The sequence below is a fragment of the Coregonus clupeaformis genome, unplaced genomic scaffold (genome assembly GCF_020615455.1).
Source record: "Coregonus clupeaformis isolate EN_2021a unplaced genomic scaffold, ASM2061545v1 scaf1870, whole genome shotgun sequence".
NCBI classification, from domain to species: domain Eukaryota; kingdom Metazoa; phylum Chordata; class Actinopteri; order Salmoniformes; family Salmonidae; genus Coregonus; species Coregonus clupeaformis.
The window spans coordinates 42,749-63,455 of record NW_025535324.1 but is presented as its reverse complement, the minus strand read 5'-3'; the positions used below and the strand labels follow the sequence as shown (position 1 = coordinate 63,455).

At 40.0% G+C, this 20,707-nt stretch overlaps 1 protein-coding gene across 1 annotated transcript in view; it reads right to left on the bottom strand.

The window, feature by feature from the left end:
- The window catches only part of esyt1b (extended synaptotagmin-like protein 1b), a 56,133-nt gene that overhangs the window by 11,986 nt on the left and 23,440 nt on the right, over window positions 1-20,707 (bottom strand). The window contains exons 18-29 of the mRNA XM_045218882.1: window positions 20,549-20,668; window positions 20,014-20,190; window positions 18,549-18,634; window positions 17,803-17,851; window positions 17,561-17,650; window positions 17,274-17,369; window positions 17,019-17,090; window positions 14,216-14,302; window positions 12,405-12,551; window positions 12,163-12,272; window positions 11,872-12,067; window positions 11,546-11,722 (exon numbers count right to left, since the gene is read on the bottom strand). Coding sequence (XP_045074817.1) covers window positions 11,546-11,722; window positions 11,872-12,067; window positions 12,163-12,272; window positions 12,405-12,551; window positions 14,216-14,302; window positions 17,019-17,090; window positions 17,274-17,369; window positions 17,561-17,650; window positions 17,803-17,851; window positions 18,549-18,634; window positions 20,014-20,190; window positions 20,549-20,668 — 1,407 coding nt within the window. The remainder of the gene's footprint in view (window positions 1-11,545; window positions 11,723-11,871; window positions 12,068-12,162; window positions 12,273-12,404; window positions 12,552-14,215; window positions 14,303-17,018; window positions 17,091-17,273; window positions 17,370-17,560; window positions 17,651-17,802; window positions 17,852-18,548; window positions 18,635-20,013; window positions 20,191-20,548; window positions 20,669-20,707) is intronic.

Genomic DNA, 20,707 nt, shown 5'->3' with positions numbered 1-20,707 from the left:
GCCCACAATTAGATAAAAAGAGACAGTGCTGCAGAGAGTTAAAATTGAAAACAAGGTTGACTAAAGTCAGAATACAATGTTGGTTACACTTGGCCAGAGCTGGGGTCAATTCTATAGTCGCTAAACAGGTTGCTTACGAGTTACTTGAAGCAAATATCTTTGCTGTTTAGAGAACAGCCAAGGTAATTGCATTTTTTTATTTTTATATATAATAATTTACTTTCACAGGAAATATTTAAACGTGACAACCAATGATTTTGAGCAAAATGTTCATTCAAGGTGTTTTATGCAACTGTGCACAGGGCTCAGGACCCTTAAGAGTGGTAATGCCATGGTCATAAATGATGATATCACAATGCGGATGACATCAAAGATTCCATTTAACAGACAGTTACTCAGATTTGGAGTCAGTTGTGTGAAGGAGGGTGTTGGTAAGTACCTGCATTTTATTTTAGTATTTAGGCTAAACAGAAATCTTTCGGAGAAAAAACAGAAATTAACATCTTATTTGTATGACCATACTCTGATGATAACTGCGACAAATGACCACAAATTCCTTAGGTAGTTGGAAAAAGTACACCTTCAGTTGAAACTTTGCATTCCTTCACAACAGCAGTAGTAAGCATTTGGCCTAATTAAAATAACAGGGGTCCTATTCAATCAGGAGATTACAGGGTAAGGCAAAACAGTTTTCTAGCACTGCCAGAATCATATTTGAATCAATATCCAATCAAATTATTTTTGCTTCATTAACATGGTCATAAATGATTAGAACCAGAAGTACAAAAAAAGTGTTGATTGATCTAATCCTGGAAGTAACCAATTGTGACCAGATGATTGAGTGGGGCCCTAATAAGTGAATGAAGAACATAAGTCATACAGTGAGTTTGTATAGTATAAAGACAATAGATCAAGAGACATCTGATCCTGTTCATATCGTTTGTGACACTCCAGGCACCTAAGTGATCATTACTATCATTGTATTAGGCTACTTTGTGATTGTCCAGCAGAAATGTCATATTGCAAACTGCTGGCCATGACGTCGAAAGGTACACTATATATACGAAAGTATATGGACACCCCTTCAAATTAGTGGATTCGGCTATTTCAGCCACACCCGTTGTTGACAGGTGTATAAAATCGAGTACACCGCCATGCAATCTCCATAGACAAACATTCACAGTAGAATGGCCTTACTGAAGAGCTCAGTGACTTTCAACGTGGCACCGTCATAGGATGCCACCTTTCCAACAAGTCAGTTCGTCAAATTTCTGCCCTGCTAGAACTGCCCCGGTCAACAGTAAGTGCTGTTATTGTGAAGTGGAAATGTCTAGGAGCAACAACGGCTCAGCCACAAAGTGGTAAGCCAGACAAGCTCTCAGCACGGGACCGCCGATTGCTGAAGCGCGTAAATATCGTCTGTCCTCAGTTGCAACACTCACTACCGAGTTCCAAAATGCCTCTGGAAGCAACGTCAGCACATTAACTGTTCAAGAACTGTTAGTCGGGAGCTTCATAAAATGGGTTTCCATGGCTGAGCAGCCACACACAAGCCTAGGATCCCCATGCGCAATGCCAAGCGTCGGCTGGAGTAGTGTAAAGCTAGCCACCATTGGACTTTGGAGCTGTGGAAACGTGTTCTCTGGAGTGATGAGTCACGCTTCACCATCTGGCAGTCGCCCAACATTAGTGCCCGAACTCACTAATGCTCTTGTGGCTGAATGGAAGCAAGTCCCAGCAGCAATGTTCCAACATCTAGTGGAAAGCCTTCCCAGAAGAGTGGAGGCTGTTATAGCAGCAAAGGGTGGACCAACTCCATATTAATGCCCATGATTTTGGAATGAGATGTTCGATGAGCAGGTGTCCACATACTTTTGATCATGTAGTGTAGTTGTGGAATGGATAGAGTGGTACTTTGAGCATAATGTAGGCCTACCAACAAAACCAATGGAGCAAATCACATAAAATGTTCACATGGAAATAGCTTTTGATTTCTATGATATAGCCTACAGTAGCCTATATGTTGTGTTCAATGCAGGCCTACATTGCATGAGACTTAAACAATTTTTAAAACAATTATGCAGGGCTTGACATTAATTAATGATTTTTTACTAGGTCTGTAACACCATGGGCCAAATAGGTGACTGTAAATTGCATTGTATTGTATGATGCAAGAAACCACTTTACAAAATACTATGAATAATTTTTTACTATACAGAGAATAAGACAATGTAGGCTACCCCTCTGCCTATTGGCTTATTTGCATATTCAAGCCTGTCTCAAAATACAACACTGCCCATTTAATTAAGACATAAGCTTTTTACCTGACTGGCTTTTCAAAGACAGCTTGAAATGTAGCCTACAGCTTTGTGTTCTTGTGGCAACACAATCTCACACTCAATTCGTGCAAATATGTACAAAAAGTATTTCAGCAGATTTCGTGCGTTTTTGTGTGGCTTACTTTAGTGTGAAAAGATATACATTTTTGTGCGACTTAATTCATAGGAAAATACATTTTTGGGGGGCAAACTTCGGAACAATCTTTTGAAAGTTATTAGAGCAATGCATGATGGGCAATGGTTTTCTACACTGCCTTTTTTTTGTGTCCCACATTTATTTATATAAAAAGAAAAACATGTTAACCACCCAATATTGTTAATCAACCAGATTGTCACCGAAATAATTATAATATAATAGTAGCCTTACTTTTTATTTTATTTATTAATGCCAATGCTGTTTTCTATGCTTGTTTTCGCTTAATACTTTGGGATACTGGTGCACTTGTAGTCAGAAAGGCCCTTTTTCCATGTAGGCAACAGTAAGCCTTCACGATTTTCCTCATAACACATTTCATATTTCGTGCAGCCTACATTACACCATTTTTTTCATAAAAGTATTTAATACAAGGCTCCACTTTTTCGTGTACATTACACCATTTCTTTCATAATTTATTTTATACAAGGCTATGTCGAATTTTATGAGGGTTGCCAATTTGGAGAAAAAATACAGATTTTTTTGTTTGTTTTTGTGGTATCGATGAAGGTATTTGATTGGGGAATGGAGATACATTTTTATGATGGGAAATTATAATACACACCATAATACACACACACACAAACACTTACCCACACTCACTTTGATTGTACTCGTGTTATAGCCAACTCTTGACTTTTGTATTAATTATTTTTATAAAATATTTGTATCTAGATTCATTATCTTTAACTGGTTAAATGTTTGTAGTTTGCATGTTTCAGTAATGATTAACATGGTTAAATAGTCGTAAATCTCTGTTTGATTTAGCTTTTGGTATGGTTAGCATTTTTATACATATTCTGTATTTCCGCTGAAGAAAGTAATAATTTATCAACACACTACTGTAAATAAATGGACAATATCTGCTATTAAACGGAAATTGCTCTCCGTAAATAAATGGTGAGAAATGCTCAGTCTGAAGCCATTCGGCTATGGGTTTCACAGCCCTATAATAATGATACAAGTTATATAACCTTAAAAAGGGTTTATTTACAACCTATGGGGTATAAGATGTTGGGAATAGTGGCATAGGAGAGTCTGAAATGAATTAAATACCCTAACCCTAAACTATGTTCATTGTCAGCAGAGATTTCCATTGAGAAATGCTCAGTCTAAAGCCATTGAGCTATGGGTTTCACAGCATTATAATAATGATACAAGTCACAGATGATTTTCTTCTGAATAACTGGTCAGGGCATAGCACTTTCCATTCAGCTTCAGGCAACTTTGATGTAAGGCTTTATCACACCTGTAGTGACTACTTCTATCCGCCACGCCCATTGTAGCTTATCCATTGTTCACTAAATATATCAATGTAATTAAACCCAACACAATGTTGAAAAACAGAATGCTTCCCACCACTAGATCACATAACTAGACGTGAGACGGACGTGATCCCAACGCTGCCACCAATGTAGCGGAAGAAAGTGAGCTCTAACGGCCATTGCAATGAAAGACCAGTAGGCCTCTGGGCAGAGGCAGTAGGCCTACAATGCTGGCATATGCCTTGTTACAATAGCCTAGGTATATAACATGATTGACACAACCGTAATATTCATAATGAAACGGCCTTGGAAGTGCTAAAGTGTAAGCCAACAGAACTCATTATTTTACATGAACCTGTTTAACTGCATTGATATGGCTTAATTTATCAAAGTCCAGACTCGTTATAGTTGCAAATACCATGCAGTTGCACCAGGGGAATTTAAACCAAACAGATGTTTTTTTTGCAGGTCTTTTGTTTCCCCACATTTATTGATGAATTAATTTGCCATCAAGAAAATGTATCCCCATTCCCCAATCAAATACCTTCATCAATACCACGAAAAAAACAGACAAATACAGCTTTTTTCTCCAATCTGGCAAGCCTCATAAAATCCGACATAGTACCAGTATCCCAAAGTATTAAGTGAAAACAAGCATAGAAAACAGCATTGGCATTAAATAATACAAAATTAAAAACGTAAGGCTACTATAATATTATAAGTATTTCGGTGACAACCTGGTTGATTAACAACATTGGATTGTTCACACATTTTTTAAAAATATAAATAAATGTGGGACACAAAAAAAGGCAGTGTAGAACACCATTGCCAAAAATGCATTGCTCCAATAACTTTCATAAGATTGTTGCAAAGTAGTTCCCACAAATTCTGAGCTGCTTTTCCTTCACTCTGCCGTCCAACTCATCCCAAACCATCTCAATTGGGTTGAGGTCGGGGGATCGTGTAGGCCAGGTCATCTGAGGCAGCACTCCATCACTCTCCTTCTTGGCAAAATAGCCTTTACACAGCCTGGAGGTGTGTTGGGTCATTGTCATGTTGAAAAACAAATGATAGTCCCACTAAGCCCAAACCAGATGGGATGGTGTATCGCTGCAGAATGCTGTGGTAGCCATGCTGGTTAAGTGTGCCTTGAATTCTAAATAAATCACAGACAGTGTCACCAGCAAAGCACTCCCACACCATCACACCTCCTCCTTCATGCTTCATGGTGGGAACCACACATGTGGAGATCATCCGTTCACCTACTCTACGTCTCACAAAGACACAGCGGTTGGAACCAAAAATCTTAAATTTGGACTCATCAGACCAAAGGACAGATTTCCACCGGTCTAATGTCCATTGCTCGTGTTTCTTGGCCCAAGCAAGTCTCTTCTTATTGATGTCCTTTAGTAGTGGTTTCTTTGCAGCAATTGGCCTGAAAGGCCTGATTCATGCAGTCTCCTCTGAACAGTTGATGTTGAGATGTGTCTGTTACTTGAACTCTGTGAATAATTTATTTGGGCTGCAATTTCTGAGGCTGGTATCTCTAATGAACTTATCCTCTGCAGCAGAGGTAACTCTGGGTCTTCCATTCCTGTGGCGGTCCTCATGAGAGCCAGTTTTCATCATAGCGCTTGATGGTTTATGCGACTGCACTTGAAGAAACTTTCCGTATTGAATGACCTTCATGTCTTAAAGTATTGATGGTCTGTTGTTTCTCTTTGCTTATTTGAGCTGTTCTTGCCATAATATGGACTTGGTCTTTTACCAATTAGGGCTATCTTCTGTATACCCCACTACCTTGTCACAACACAACTGATTTGCTCAAACGCATTAAGAAGGAAAGAAATTCCACAAATTAACTTTTAAGAAGGCACACCTGTTAATTGAAATGCATTCCAGGTGACTACTTCATGAAGCTGGTTGAGAGAATGCCAAGAGTGTGCAAAGCTGTCATCAAGGCAAAGGGTGGCTTTTTGAAGAATCTCAAATATAAAATATATTTTGATTTGTTTAACACTTTTTTTCCATATGTGTTGTTTCATAGTTTTGATGTCTTCACTATTATTCTACAATGTAAAAATTAGTACAAATAAAGAAGTGTCCAAACTTTTGACTGGAAGTGTAAGTATTCAGACCCTTTGCTATGAGACTCAATATTGAGCTCAGGTGCATCCTGTTTCCATTGATCATCCTTGAGATGTTTCTACAACTTGATTGGAGTCCACCTAGGATGCCATCCCCACCAAGACTATTCCTAGAGCTGGCCGCCCGGCCAAACTGAGCAATCGAGGGAGAAGGACCTTGGTCAGGGAAGTGACCAAGAACCCGATGGTCACTCTGACAGAGCTCCAGAGTTCCTCTGTGGAGATGGGAGAAACTTCCAGAAGGACAACCATCTCTGCAGCACTCCACCAATCAGGCCTTTATGGTAGAGTGGCCAGACGGAAGCCACTCCTCAGTAAAAGGCACATGACAGCCCGCTTGGAGTTTGCTAAAAGGCACCTAAAGGACTCTCAGACCATGAGAAACAAGATTCTCTGGTCGGATGAAACCAAGATTGAACTCTTTGGCCTGAATGCCAAGCGTCACGTCTGGAGGAAACCTGGCACCATCCCTACGGTGAAGCATGGTGGTGGCAGCATCATGCTGTGGGGATGTTTTTCAGCGGCAGAGACTGGGAGACTAGTCAAGATCGAGGGAAAGATTAACGGAGCAATGTACAGAGATATCTTGATGAAAACCTGCTCCAGAGCGATCAGGACCTCAGACTGGGGCGAAGGTTCACCTTCCAACAGTACAACGACCCTAAGCACACAGACAAGACAATGCAGGAGTGGCTTCGGGACAAGTCTCTGAATGTCCTTGAGTGGCCCAGCCAGAGCCCGGACTTGAACCTGATCGAACATCTCTGGAGAGACCTTAAAATAGCTGTGCAGCGACACTCCACAGACAACCTGACAGATCTTGAGAGGATCTGCAGAGAAGAATGGGAGAAACTCCCCAAATACAGGTGTGCCAAGCTTGTAGCGTCATACCCAAGAAGACTCGAGGCTGTAACCGCTGCCGAAAGGTGCTTCAACAAAGTACTGAGTAAAGGGTCTGAATACTTATGTAAATGTGATATTTAAGTTTGTGCTTTGTCATTATGGGGAATTGTGTGTAGAAAAGAAACAGTTTAATCCATTTTAGAATAAGGCTGTAACGTAAGAAAATGTGGAAAAAGTCAAGGGTTTCTGAATAGTTTCCGAATGCACTGTAAATTACATAGAATTAATCATTAGAATGTTCTCTACAATTTTATAACCTTAGTATACTTGTACTTGACAGTGTTGATGAAATAAGAATGTTAATTTGCTGTGACCGTTGCTAGTTTAGACTGTGCTGCTCTTGTTTGTATCTCTTTCATATTTGGTGTTGTGAGGTACCATTTGGAGGTGTTTCCGCTGGTTGGACAAATCAAAATCAACTTGATACCTTCGTCCTTTTCACCTCCAGATCCTTGGCTTTCATTGCCTATATTGGCTATCAATCTACATTGAAAGGGGCCATTTCTATGGCAATTTAAAGGGAGAGACTCAGAAATACACAATGAAAACAGATCGTCTTCGCGGAGGGTGGATATTGAAATTCAGTCTCTTAGCTTTGTAAATAAATATATATTTAGTCCCAATTTAGTTTTGTATTCAGCGGATTTAATTTAGAAAAATACCATGTTTTCACTCACGAACCTGCAGCCACTAGTTAGCTTCTCAGTTGACGTTAGAAGTTAGCGCCGTTCTGCCGCGGAGCAGCACCACAGTGTTCTATTGAGCAGTGACCACTTTTTGATCATGCTTGTGATGACATTCCATTCACTCTAAACATTCTGAAATTCTCAGAGTAAATTGTCTGTAACATTTGAACCATATATGGTAGAGACTTGGGGTTTGGACTATTGTTTTTCTTACTGAATTGAATGGACATATTTGTGTAAATCTTGAATTAATTCATCCTTTTATGGGTGAACACCCTACTATATGTTTATGATTAGACTGATGCACTACCCTAAGTATTACGTAATACTGTATATTATGTACATGGAGCAGTACTGACAAAATACAAGTTAATGTGGGTTTATGGTTCAAAACGTATATACAGTGCCTTGCAAAAGTATTCATCCCCCTTGGCGTTTTTCCTATTTTGTTGCATTACAACCTGTAATTTAAATTGATTTTTATTTGGATTTCATGTAATGGACATAAACAAAATAGTCCAAATTGGTGAAGTGAAATGAAAAAAAAATTACTTGTTTCAAAACATTCTTCAAAATAAATAACGGAAAAGTGGTGCGTGCATATGTATTCACCCCCATTGCTATGAAGCCCCTAAATAATATCTGGTGCAACCAATTACCTTCAGAAGTCACATAATTAGTTAAATAAAGTCCACCTGTGTGCAATCTAAGTGTCACATGATCTCAGCATATATACAGTTGAAGTTGGAAGTTTACATACACTTAGGTTGGAGTCATTAAAACTCGTTTTTCAACCACTCCACACATTTCTTGTTAACAAACTATAGTTTTGGCAAGTCGGTTAGGACATCTACTTTGTGCATGACACAAGTAATTTTTCCAACAATTGTTTACAGACAGATTATTTCACTTATAATTCACTGTATCACATTTCCAGTGGGTCAGAAGTTTACATACACTAAGTTGACTGTGCCTTTAAAATTCCAGAAAATTATGTCATGGCTTTAGAAGCTTCTGATAGGCTAATTGACATCATTTGAGTCAATTGAAGGTGTACCTGTGGATGTATTTCAAGGCCTACCTTCAAACTCAGTGCCTCTTTGCTTGACATCATGGGAAAATCAAAAGAAATCAGCCAACACCTCAGAAAAATAATTGTTGACCTCCACAAGTCTGGTTCATCCTTGGGAGCAATTTCCAAATGCCTGAAGGTACCACGTTCATCTGTACAAACAATAGTACGCAAGTATAAACACCATGGGACCACGCAGCCGTCATACCGCTCAGGAAGGAGACGCGTTCTGTCTCCTAGTGATGAAAGTACTTTGGTGAGAAAAGTGAAAATCAATCCCAGAACAACAGCAAAGGACCTTGTGAAGATGCTGGAGGAAACAGGTACAAAAGTATCTATTTCCACAGTAAAACAAGTCCTATATCGACATAACCTGAAAGGCCGCTCAGCAAGGAAGAAGCCACTGCTCCAAAACCGCCATAAAAAAGCCAGACTACGGTTTGCAACTGCACATGGGGACAAAGATCATAATTTTTGGAGAAATGTCCTCTGGTCTGATGAAACAAAAATAGAACTGTTTGGCCATAATGACCATCGTTATGTTTGGAGGAAAAAGGCGGTTGCTTGCTAGCCGAAGAACACCATCCCAACCGTGAAGCACAGGGGTGGCAGCAACATGCTCTGGAGAAGTTTTGCTGCAGGAGGGACTGGTGCACTTCACAAAATAGATGGCATCATGAGGAAGGAAAATTATGTGGATATATTGAAGCAACATCTCAAGACATCAGTTAGGAAGTTAAAGCTTGGTCGCAAATGGGTCTTCCAAATGGACAATGACCCAAAGCATACTTCCAAAGTTGTGGCAAAATGGCTTAAGGACAACAAAGTCAAGGTATTGGAGTGGCCATCACAAAGCCCTGACCTCAAGCCTATAGAACATTTGTGGGCAGAACTGAAAAGGCGTGTGCGAGCAAGGAGGCCTACAAACCTGACTCAGTTACACCAGCTCTGTCAGGAGGAATGGGCCAAAATTCACCCAACTTATTGTGGGAAGTTTGTGGAAGGCTACCCGAAACGTTTGACCCAAGTTAAACAATTTAAAGGCAATGCTACCAAATACTAATTGAGTGTATGTAAACTTCTGACCCACTGGGAATGTGATGAAAGAAATAAAAGCTTAAATAAATAATGCTCTCTACTATTATTCTGACATTTCACATTCTTAAAATAAAGTGGTGATCCTAACTGACCTAAGTCAGGGAATTTTTACTAGGATTAAATGTCAGGAATTGTGAAAAACTGAGTTTAAATGTATTTGGCTAAGGTGTATGTAAACTTCCGACTTCAACTGTACACCTGTTCTGAGAGCCCCCAGAGTCTGCAACACCACTAAGCAAGGGGCACCACCAAGCAAGCGGCACCATGAAGACCAAGGAGCTCTCCAAACAGGTCAGGGACAAAATTGTGGAGAAGTACAGATCAGGGTTGGGTTATAAAAAAATATCAGAAACTTTGAACATCCCACGGAGCACCATTAAATCCATTATTAAAAAATTTAAAGAATATGGCACCACAACAAACCTGCCAAGAGAGGGCCGCCCACCAAAACTCACGGACCAGGTAAGGAGGGCATTAATCAGAGAGGCAACAAAGAGACCAAAGATAACCCCGAAGGAGCTGCAAAGCTCCACAGCTGAGATTGGAGTATCTGTCCATAGGACCACTTTAAGCCGTACACTCCACAGAGCTGGGCTTTATGGAAGAGTGGCCAGAAAAAAGCCATTGCTTAAAGAAAAGAATAAACAAACACGTTTGCTGTTCGCCAAAAGGCATGTGGAACACTCCCCAAACATATTGCTCCTGAGTGGCGCAGTGGTCTAAGGCACTGCATCGCAGTGCTAACTGTGCCACTAGAGATCCTGGTTCGAATCCAGGCTCTGTCGCAGCCGGCCGCGACCGGGAGACTCATGGGCGGCGCACAATTGGCCCAGCGTCGTCCAGGGTAGGGGAGGGAATGGCCGGCAGGGATGTAGCTCAGTTGATAGAGCATGGCGTTTGCAACGCCAGGGTTGTGGGTTCGATTCCCACGGGGGGCCAGTATAAAAAAATATGTATTCACTAACTGTAAGTCGCTCTGGATAAGAGCGTCTGCTAAATGACTAAAATGTTAATATGGAAGAATGTACTCTGGTCAGATGAGACTAAAACTGAGCTTTTTGGCCATCAAGGAAAACGCTATGTCTGGCGCAAACCCATCACCCCGAGAACGCCATCCCCACAGTGAAGCATGGAGGTGGCAGCATCATGCTGTGGGGATGTTTTTCATCGCAGGGACTGGGAAACTGGTCAAAATTGAAGGAATGATGGATGGCGAAATCCTTGAGGGAAACCTGTTTCAGTCTTCCAGAGATTTGAGACTGGGACGGAGGTTCACCTTCCAGCAGGACAATGACCCTAAGCATACTGCTAAAGCAACACTCGAGTGGTTTAAGGTGAAACATTTAATTGTCTTGGAATGGCCAAGTCAATGCCCAGACCTCAATCCAATTGAGAATATGTGGTATGTCTTAAAGATCGCTGTACACCAGCGGAACCCATCCAACTTGAAGGAGCTGGAGCAGTTTTGCCTTGAAGACTGGGCAAAAATCCCAGTGGCTAGATGTGCCAAGCTTATAGAGACATACCCCAAGAGACTTGCAGCTGTAATTGCTGCAAAAGTTGGCTCTACAAAGTATTGACCTTGGGGGAGTGAATAGTTATGCACGCTCAAGTTTTCAGTTTTTTTGTCTTATTTCTTGTTTGTTTCACAATAAAACATATTTTGCATCTTCAAAGTGGTAGGCATGTTGTGTAAATCAAATGATACAAAGCCCCCAAAAAAACATTTTCATTCCAGGTTGTAAGGCAACAAAATAGGAAAAATGCCAAGGGGGGTGAATACTTTCGCAAGCCACTGTAGACACAACACATTTTCCCTAAAAACTACAACTCCCTCCATACCTCATACATCTCGTTCCAGGTAGGGTTGAGGTTCTCCTTGATCACATGACTTTTAAACTTGACCCCTCCGATGTTGATCTTGACGTAGGGGTCACTCTTGCCCTTCTTCAGGCCCCCCATCAGGTTGTCCTTGGCGATAAGATTCTCGGCCTCCAGTAGGTGGATTCTCAGCACCCCCTTAAAACAAACACCGATAACAAGACTGCACAAATACAGCAGTATAGCATGCAATACCTAATTCACACAGTACTGTATATGATATTGTACTGTATACCTCAAAAGAAAACAACTGTTATAATGGCCTTCACTGGCATACTGCATCTCACCTCAGAGCCAAAGCTGGGATCAGGGTTGGTGTGTGTGGGGAGTGTTTCAGGAGGACTGGGTTCCTCAGTGAGCTCCTCAGGTACTTTCCCAGAAACCATCTCAGTAGCTGTTACTCTCTTAGCCTCCTCTGGCTCTGCTGCTGGGATAGAGGGAAGGTTGGGGACTGGAGCACTGGGAGTGTCCACTGAACTAGACCTGAGCAGACATGGTGGAATAACAGAGAAATTGGTTAATCGTGTGTGTGTGTGTGTGTGTGTGTGTGTGTATTAGTGCACCCTCATTTGTTCTACCTCTTCTGCACTGTGTTTCTCTCCAGTCTCTGTTCAGCAGTAGAGGCGTCTCGAGCTCTGGGTTGATCTGCCCTTTCCACATCAATCTCACACTTCTTGGGACACAGCACCTGTATTAGAACAACACATTTAATAACACCACCATATAACCTTATTATAAAACATCATGCATTGAATCAATACACGTCTAAAGTGCCTCCTACAGAGTAATAGAGTGTTTGTAAAGTGCAAGTGTGTCTCACCTTGAGTTCAGCCCTCAGTAGAATCTGACTGTCAGGTGAGGCTCCATCCAGACTCAGCCACTGATCCAGGACCAGATCTGGTTCTGACAGCAGCTCTCTGATTGGTACCACCAGAGAACCAATAGGCAAGGTCCAACTGTGAGACAACTAGAGAAGAGAAAATGGAAGATGGGTGGATGGATGACCTCGTAATGTGCACAACCAGTCAAAAGTTAGGACAAACCTACTCATTCAAGGGTTTTTCTTTATTTTTACTATTTTCTACATTGTAGAATAATAGTGAAGACAACAAAACTATGAAATAACACATATAGAATCATGTAGTAACCAGAAAAGTGTTAAACAAATCAAAATATATTTTATATTTGACATTCTTCAAATAGCCACCCTTTGATGACTGCTTTGCACACTCTTGGCATTCTCTCAACCAGCTTCATGAGGTATTCACCTGGAATGCATTTCAATTAACAGGGAAGCCTTCTTAAAAAGTTAATTTGTGGAATTTATTTCCTGCTTAATGCATTTGAGCCAATCAGTTGTGTTGTGACAAGGTAGGGGGGTATTCAGAAGATAGCCCTATTTGGTAAAAGACCAAATCCATATTATGGCAAGAACAGCTCAAATAAGCAAAGAGAAACAACAGTCCATCATTACTTTAAGACACGAAGGTCAGTCAATACGGAACATTTCAAGAACTTTTACGGAAAGTTTCTTTAAGTGCAGTTGCAAAAACCATCAAGTGCTATGATAAAACTGGCTCTCATGAGGACCGCCACAGGAATGGAAGACCCAGAGTTACCTCTGCTGCAGAGGATAAGTTCATTAGAGATACCAGCTTCAGAAATTGCAGCCCAAATAAATGCTTCACAGAGTTCAAGTCACAGACACATCTCAACATCAACTGTTCAGAGGGGACTGTGTGAATCGGGCCTTCATGGTCGAATTGCTGCACAGAAACCACTACTAAAGGACACCAATAAGAAGAAGAGACCTGCTTGGGCCAAGAAACATGAGCAATGGACATTAGACCGTTGGAAATGTGTCCTTTGGTCTGGAGTCCAAATTGGAGATTTTTGGTTCCAACCGGTGTCTTTCTGAGACGCGGTATGGGTGAACGGATGATCTCTGCATGTGTAATTCCCACCGTAAAGCATGGAGGAGGAGGTGTTATGGTGTGGGGGTGCTTTGCTGGTGACAGTGTCAGTGATTTATTTAGAATTCAAGGCACACTTAACCAGCATAGCTACCACAGCATTCTGCAGCGATACACCATCCCATCTGGTTTGGGCTTAGTGGGACTATCATTTGTTTTTCAACAGGACAATAAACCAACACACCTCCAGGCTGTGTAAGGGCTATTTGACCAAGAAGGAGAGTGATGGAGTGGTGCATCAGATGACCTGGTCACCACAATCCCCCGACCTCAACCCAATTGAGATGGTTTGGGATGAGTCGGACGGCAGAGTGAAGGAAAAGCAGCCAACAAGTGCTCAGCATATGTGGGAACTTCAAGACTGTTTGAAAAGCATTCCAGGTGAAGCTGGTTGAGAGAATGCCAAGATTGTGCAAACTGTCATCAAGGCAAAGGGTGGCTATTTGAAGAATCTCAAATATAAAATATATTTGTTTAACACTTTTTTGGTTACTACATGATTCCATATGTGTTATTTCATAGTTTTGATGTCTTCACTATTACTCTACAATGTAGAAAATAGAAAAAATAAAGAAAAACCCTATATAGAGTATAGTACCCTTATATAAAAGCCCAAGTCTTTAAGCTCTGATCTAAAAAAATATTTTTACATACACACCTTCACTATGAGGATCTCTTCTCTGGGGTCATGAACCAGGAAGCAAAAGGCCTCGTCCCACTGGGGTGAGATGGTGCGATCACACACCTTAAGAGAGATCGAAAGGAGGCAAGAGCAGTAATTCACTGACACAGATCAAAATACCATATTAGAGTGTGGACATTTTGAATCTTTTTTATTTATTTTACCTATTATTATTTTGACTATTTGACTTATCACTGAGTGGTATTTGTAAAAGTTTAGTGGGGATGCTGTTTTTTGAATCATTTTATTTTTATTAATGGCGCCCATAATCACACCTTTTGTCCTCTGGGGTCAAAAAATGACCCCGCCTGGTTTGACTGTTTATAAAGCATACAGTATACATTTTCAATCAATTATGTGTTACATCTTTAGTCTTACTTCTGTTCAACCCATTACTAGAATTTTTTTCATTTGTTTTGGAATTTAGAGCCAATAGACCTTGTTTACATAAAAGTATACCCTGTTTTTAAGTAAAAATACAATGAAACTATGAAATATTTTGACCTATTATTATTTTGACTATTTGACTTATCACTGAGTGGTATTTGTAAAAGTTTAGTGAGGATGCTGTTTTTGAATCATTTTATTTTTATTAATGACAGCCCATAATCACACCTTTTGTCCTCTGGGGTCAAAAATGACCCCGCCTGGTTTGACTGTTTATAAAGCATACAGTATACATTTTCAATCAATTATGTGTTACATCTTTAGTCTTACTTCTGTTCAACCCATTACTAGAATTTTTTTCATTTGTTTTGGAATTTAGAGCCAATAGACCTTGTTTACATAAAAGTATACCCTGTTTTTAAGTAAAAATACAATGAAACTATGAAATATTTTGACCTATTATTATTTTGACTATTTGACTTATCACTGAGTGGTATTTGTAAAAGTTTAGTGAGGATGCTGTTTTTGAATCATTTTATTTTTATTAATGACAGCCCATAATCACACCTTTGTCCTCTGGCGTCAAAAATGACCCCGCCTGGTTTGACTGTTTATAAAGCATACAGTATACATTTTCAATCAATTCTGTGTTACATCTTTAGTCTGAAAATAACGTTAGTTGTTTAATACTATGCTCTTTATGATTCAAACAAATTTGAAGTAATTTGATTGAATTATGGGTGTTTACTAAATGTAATAACTTCTGTTGTCCTCTGGGATCAAAAGACCCGCAGCACAAAGTTTACATACTGCTTGGCAAAACATCTTTGATCATGTTTCTTTGATGTGTGGGGTCAAAACATCTTTGATCATGTTTCTTTGATGTGTGGGGTCAAGCAATGGTTATGACAAAAAAAAAAAAAAAAGTATTTTCTCACAGGTGTTTGGGCATTTCACATTTTAGTCTGAGAGAGACAGGCAGCACAATGAGGAGGCAGAAGTTTTATAATGCACAGGAGGCTTGCAAGATAATTTTTGAAATAAAAGAAAATAATGACCAGGAGGACAATGCTGCACATAATGAGGATGAATCAACTGATGAAGAGGGTTCAGGGTCAGAAGAGGAGGAACATAATGATGAGGTGATAGATCCAACATACAGACAGCATGCTACTTCTTCCTCCGAAGATTCCCCCACATCTCCTGCTGCAGAAATGGAAGATGATTATGAATATAAGGAAATGGATGAACGTGATGATGACGTAGAATCTGAAGCTGGTATGGAAGAAGTGTCAGAAGTGGAGCACTGCACCTATTATGATGAAGAATCAACAGATGAGGTAGAATCTGAAGTTGAAATGGAAGAAGTGTCAGAAGTGGAGGACATCATCTATTATGATGAAGACGAAGAATCAACAGATGAGGTAGAATCTGTGGAATCAACAGATGAGGTAGAATCTGTGGAAGAGGACCCATCTCAGCTGGGTCCTCTTCCTCAGATTCTACCTCATCTGTTGATTCTTCGTCTTCATCATAATAGATGATGTCCTCCACTTCTGACACTTCTTCCATTTCAACTTCAGATTCTACCTCATCTGTTGATTCTTCATCATAATAGGTGCAGTGCTCCACTTCTGACACTTCTTCCATACCAGCTTCAGATTCTACGTCATCATCACGTTCATCCATTTCCTTATATTCATAATCATCTTCCATTTCTGCAGCAGGAGATGTGGGGGAATCTTCGGAGGAAGAAGTAGCATGCTGTCTGTATGTTGGATCTATCACCTCATCATTATGTTCCTCCTCTTCTGACCCTGAACCCTCTTCATCAGTTGATTCATCCTCTTATGTGCAGCATTGTCCTCCTGGTCATTATTTTCTTTTATTTCAAAAATTATCTTGCAAGCCTCCTGTGCATATAAAACTTCTGCCTCCTCATTGTGCTGCCTGTCTCTCTCAGACTAAAATGTGAAATGCCCAAACACCTGTGAGAAAATACTTTTTTGTTGTTGTTGTTGTTGTCATAACCATTGCTTGACCCCACACATCAAAGAAACATGATCAAAGATGTTTTGCCAAGCAGTATGTAAACTTTGTGCTGCGGGGTCTTTTTGACCCCAGAGGACAACAGAAGTTATTACATTTAGTAAAACACCCATAATTCAATCAAATTACTTCAAATTTGTTTGAATCATAAAGAGCATAGTATTAAACAACTACCGTTATTTTCAGACCAATTGATGAATAAAAAACATATTTTGTCGGCAAAAGATTTAATTTGGGGTCAGAATGACCCCAGGACAACAGGAGGGTTAAGACAAATTGAATGGTTTTACAGTGTCATATGTCCAGTTTTAACAGGACACATTGAATGGGTTTTCTGTCTCACTGTAGTTTTATGGGAGGTTCCCCCCACAACAAGTTCAGCTCCCACTTTTGGCTCCTTCCCACTCTTCTTCAGCTAGAAACACACAACAATAAACAAACATTCAAAACAAACACACTACATGTGCACAAAATAAGCACCCAGGTTCATATGCAAAATATAATTAGTCCTCTAAACATAACAAACATCATTAACATTAGCCCTGCACACAAAGTCATAAGACCCCCTCCAAACTGAGAAAGAGGTGCAAAGACTCACTGGTAGACCGTCTGCCCTATCCACAAACACAAAGAGTAGAGCCATGGAGGGAATGGCCTTGTTGTGGTAGGACTGCCTGGACTGGAACTGGAACACCTGAGGGACATTTACACAGGTCACTGGGTCTGTATGGCACTGTGTACAAGGATGCATTACTCTACTGTTTAATACTGCCTATTATATTGCTTATGTTTTGTAATCAGGTCTGATTTGCAAAAGAGATTCTCTGATCACAATATTATATCTTTAATAAACTCCTGATTAAAAAAAGAGGAAGAAGGACTGACCTGGTCCAGTATGCCTGGCTCTGATACTGTAGGTACCCACTCCAGTACCAGGTGAACACGACCTGACTTCACATCATTCAGAGTGTACCACTGGAACACAGAGACAACAACTCAGTGTAGCCTAACACTGAAACAGGGAAACTAATGAGCTTTTACATAGGATGGTAACATAAGCAGTGATCTGTTTGTGTGAATGAAAGTATGAAGTCATGTTAACTCCGTTGCAGGCAGGCAGATCTCACCTGGTCAGTGTACTGAGAGGTGATGATATCCTTCAAACTAATCTTCAACCTGTAAAGGTACATATGAATATCAGGTTAGAGTGCAAACAACTGTACAAAACAACGTAATAAGGAGCAAAACCTAATCAGTGGGAGTAGTTACATGTCCCTGCCCAAGGGGGTGCCAAAGTCACCACACATAGATATCTATCTAGCTCCCAGAGACCCTAAAGTAGTGCACTATATAGAGACAGTGGTGGAAAAAGTACCCAATTGTCATACTTGAGTAAAAGTATAGATACCTTAATAGAAAGTTACTCAAATAAAAGTGAAAGTCTGCCAGTAAAATACTACTTGAGTAAAAGTCTAAAAGTATTTGGTTTTAAATATACTTAAGTATCAAAAGTAAATGTAATTGCTAAAATATACTTAAGTATTAAAAGTAAAAGTATAAATCATTTAAAATTCCTTATATTAAGCAAAGCAGACGGCACCATTTTCTTGTTTACAAAAGATGCATTTGTGTTTAGTGAGTCCGCCAGGCCAGAGGCAGTAGTGCATGAATTTGACATTTTCCTGTCCTGCTAAGCAGGGAAAAAGTACAATATTTTCTTGAGGAATGTAGTGAAGTAAAAGTAAAAGTTGTCAAAAATATAAATAGTAAAGTAAAGTACAGATACCCCAAAAAACTACTTAAGTAGTCCTTTAAAGTATTTTTAATTAAGTACTTTACACCATTATTGCCATTTGGGTCACAGCCTGCATACCTGCCCATGAAGTCATCCTTCATGTCCATGTCCTTATCAAACATCTCTACATGCAGCTCCTGGCCAGGCAGCGTGGTCAGAACCACCTGGGAGACAACACAACACTCAACAACAGCTTCAGTAAAGGCAATATTCTACATACTAAAACTGGAAACACACAGGGAAGCACTGACATTTTGAGGTCACTTAATATTTTCCTCAAAATAATGGGTAAGTCCTCATTTGTAGACTGCTGTCCTGGTTGTTAACAGTGTTAATTCCGTCAACAATAGCTATGACGAAACATATTAGCCAACGACCTATTTTCCCTGTCGAAAACTAATGACGATAACGATATGATGACATGGAAAAAATTATAACTGTAACAAATGAGTTTTTATTTTAGTTGACGAAAATGTGACGAGGCAAGAACTTCACGTGAGACTAATGGACATTCAATTTGACATGAAGCTCCTTTTCATCTAATTTCTCCAATCATAAGCATGAATGCCTATGCAGAATGTTTTATGCAATCCTCTCATTGGAAGAATGAACGTCTTTCAGTTGCGCGGTGTGATTGGGCTGATCTGACCGGCTCTTCCAGACAGCTCCCGGGAGTTCACTTCAGTCACTTCAATTGTATCTAACCTAAACTAGAAACCATAATGTTTACTCTCTCTAGGCTATTTTTGCTTTGATCACATCAGAAGCTCTATTTTCCCATGTGAGCTGTTATTCATCTGTGTTGTCGCTCTCACGCTTCGCAAATGCGAGTGCAGTAGTTTTTCCCGATTGGAAATATTAATGCTATTTGCTGAATATTAGGAGTACAGTAGCCTAACATTTCTGGCATTGTTGGAAAGCTCAGATTCTCCCCTTTTTAGGGGAATCATTGTTATTTACTCCAATCCCAAGGTTATGATGGGGAGAAAAGAGCTGTATGCCTAAATTGTTTAACCTGTAGCCAAGACTTTGTAGCCTATGGTAAATCATGGCTGGCATTGGTTACAATCTACCACAATAGCAATGTGCCAGCTATATGAGGGGATAGTAGCTCTAGTTGGACAAGGCTATTTTAATGTGCTCATGATGGAAGTTAAAAGTAAATATACATTATTTCATGGGGGAAAAATGCACTAACTAATATGTTACTGAAATGACTGTGATTAAAACTAGACTAAAATTGTCCCGAGTTTTAGCCGACTGATAACAAAAACTAAGGATGAAAATACTTAAATGTGACTAAGACTAAAAGGTATTTTAGTCATAAAGACTAACACTAAAACTAAATCTAAAATAGCTTCCAAAATATCACTGGTTGATAAGCACTCTTTCTATGGTTGTACTGTTTTCTGACGAGCAGAGGCCTCCTTGAACTCATTATAACCCTACAGTGGTATGATTGTCAGTTTTGACCAATTACTTTATTTGTTTTGTTAAAATGTTCTGACTTGAAAATTAAGATAATATTAGGTTGATATCGTACCTCGTACATCTCGTTCCAGGTGGGGTTGAGGTTCCTATTGATGACCCGACTTTCAAAGGTCTCACCCCCAATGTTGATCTTGACATAGGGGTCACTCTTGCCCTTTACCATGCCCCCCATCATGTTGTCCTTGGGGACCAGATTTTGGCCCTCTAGAAGGTGGATTCTCAGCACCCCCTAAAACAACAAAATACTGAACGTCACCATAGACTCCTCAACATTGCAATCACACTTTAACTTGGTTTAATCGTATCTACCTTGAAAACAATAACATGTATGTCCATGTATATTACATTTGTATTTGTATTTATTATGCCAAGGCAGCAGCTACTCTTCCTGGGGTCCAGCAAAATTAAGGCAGTTATTCATTTAAAAAACATTACAATACATTCATAACAGATTTCACAACACATTAAGTGTGTGCCCTCAGGCCCCTACTGCACTACCACATATCTACAACACAAAATCCATGTGTACGTGTGTGTATAGAGCGTATGTTATCGTGTGTGTATGCATGTGTCTGTGCCTATGTTACCTCTGTGGCAAAGCTGGGGTCAGGGGAGGTCTGTTGGGGGCGTATCTTTGAGAGACCAGCTGCTAGGTTAGCTGCCTCTGTAGAGGAAGTGGGAATGTTATCCTCATCCAACCATAGCACCTGAGAGAGAAAGGTAGAGCGAGAAACAATGAGAGAGAG